The following is a 2,341-nucleotide window of genomic DNA, read 5'->3' as shown; positions in this document are numbered from 1 at the left end:
ATCTGGTCAGGTATAAAAGTAAGGGGTTAAAATAGGCAGGACATCAGTTCACCAACAGTTCTCTCTCATATCTGAGCAGCCATCACAACCATCAACATGGGCAAGGTGAGAAATATTGTGTATATATAAAGTATATACTGTATATATATATATATATATATATACAATATATTGTATATATTATGATATATACAATATTATAATATATATAAATGTGTGTGTACATTTATTTTTAATAATAATAATATATACATATAAATATGTGTGTGTAAAGAAATAACAAATTATTATTATTATACATATGTATAATCGACAATTTATTATTATAATTTCACTGTAAACACATTTGTATAATCTTCTGATATCTGCCATCATGATTAACAATACTTAATGTTTATTTTTCAGGTCATCTTCTACGAGGACAGGAACTTCCAGGGTCGCTCCTATGAGTGCATGAGCGACTGCTCTGACATGTCCTCCTACCTGAGCAAGTGCCACTCCTGCAAGGTGGAGAACGGCTGCTTCATGATGTACGACCGCAACAACTACATGGGAAACCAGTACTACATGAAGAGGGGAGAGTACTCCGACTACATGAACATGATGGGCATGACCGGTGGCATCAAGTCCTGCCGTATGATCCCCATGGTAGGTATCAGTGTGCCCACAAAGTAAAAGCATTGAATAATATTACTTAATTTGTTCATTATATAAACATGATATTGTATTATATTAAATTCTTTATTCTTTCAAACAGCACAGGGGACAGTACAGGATGAAGATCTACGAGAGGGAGAACTTCGGAGGTCAGAGTCACGAGCTGACAGAGGACTGTGACTCCATCATGGAGCGTTACCGTATGTCCGAGTGCCAGTCCTGCAACGTGATGGACGGCCACTGGCTGATGTACGAGCAGCCCCACTTCAGAGGCAGGATGATGTACATGAGGCCTGGCGAGTACAGGAACTTCATGAACCTGGGCATGAGCGGCATGAGGTTCCAGAGCATGAGGCGTATCACTGACATGTGCTGATTCAACATTTTTACATAAATAAATTATGAAATGACTTTCTAAATTCTGGTGGTGGAGTTGCAATTTATTCAACACGTATTTTGTTGGCTAGAATTTCTACATAATGTAGGCGAACATTTAATATCTTCAGAAACAGAAGTGATTTGGTTGCTGAAATTACTACAACAATTTATATTTCAGTATCCAAGATCAAATGAAATTCATAGCAGAACCAAGACAAGTAGAGCACCGGAGTCTCACGTATTATACATTATTATAATTTTACTTATTATATAAGTACAAGATGCATCTTGTGTTCAATTTCGCCTATATTCAACACATGGTTATAATAAATGTCTAAATCCTTTGTTGAGATGAATTCACAAGAACTTAACATTCAGTGGTAAATGAGGGACGTCAACTCAATCAGGCTATTGATGAGGCAAGTTCATGAGTTTGAAAGAAAATGGTTCTGAATATTCTAATATTTAAGTTTTGAGATTTTGAGGACATGACTTATATATGATATGTTCTTCTCTGTAACACTTCATGCAATCCAAACAGAACCAGCAACAGTGTTTGAGGAATGAGAAGGAGAAGGACGGAAGTGGACATAACAATATAATTAATTATTTAATAATGAATAAATAATAAATATTTAATAAACAAACAAAACTAACACGTTGACAATTTGCTATTCATAAGTCGCTTTACACACACAGAATAACATAATTTTATGAATACAAAATAGAGTTAAACATAAGAAAGAAATATCAACAATAAAACGTAAATGACTTAAAATGTAAAGCTTGAGTCTTGATATGAAGGGAGGATGATGATCAGGTGAAAGTGAGATTGAAGAGGTGCGTCTATTTGTAACTGGAGTAGAAAAAGGAGCATGTTAGCAATTTTATTTTATTTATTTATTTAACCTTTATTTAACTCATTCACTGCCATAGCCACGCTACATCTCTGCTCTCTAGCGCCAGCTTTCCATTTCCTATGGAGAAAATAGTCCGGCTCATTTGACAGACACTATTTGTAGTCCAATATGTAAAAAATAGTTAATTTGTTCATGTATACGTTCACGTGTTACCACGTGGTGAATATTGTATAGTTTCAAAGTGATCCGGGCTAATTCCTGGAAGCTGCGTTATGGAGCGCTATGTGAATTTTGCTAAAGGCGTTTGCGTTGTTCGCTTGGACACGTTACTATTTCCAAATCAAAGGTATATAATAGGTATTATGTTTCATTTTTTGATGCTCTGATCATCAGCAACGGCATACGTGTTGAATACTACATACGTTGATCGTTGCGATCGATGTGAA

General features: G+C 35.5%; 1 protein-coding gene across 1 annotated transcript; it reads left to right on the top strand.

Moving 5' to 3' along the window:
* Positions 1 to 390: 390 nt before the first annotated feature.
* LOC311224621 (gamma-crystallin M3-like) lies at positions 391 to 1,033 on the top strand (the record flags this gene model as incomplete). The annotated part of the gene is made up of 2 exons (XM_084309661.1): positions 391 to 648; positions 758 to 1,033. The coding sequence occupies 2 exons, from the start codon at positions 391 to 393 to the stop codon at positions 1,031 to 1,033; spliced, it is 534 nt and encodes a 177-aa protein (XP_084165787.1).
* Positions 1,034 to 2,341: the final 1,308 nt, after the last annotated feature.

This window comes from Notolepis coatsorum (assembly GCF_963971535.1).
Source record: "Notolepis coatsorum genome assembly, chromosome: 3".
NCBI classification, from domain to species: Eukaryota; Metazoa; Chordata; class Actinopteri; order Aulopiformes; family Paralepididae; genus Notolepis; species Notolepis coatsorum.
Note: the sequence above shows the minus strand (reverse complement) of the source record. Positions and strands in the feature narration are given on the sequence as shown.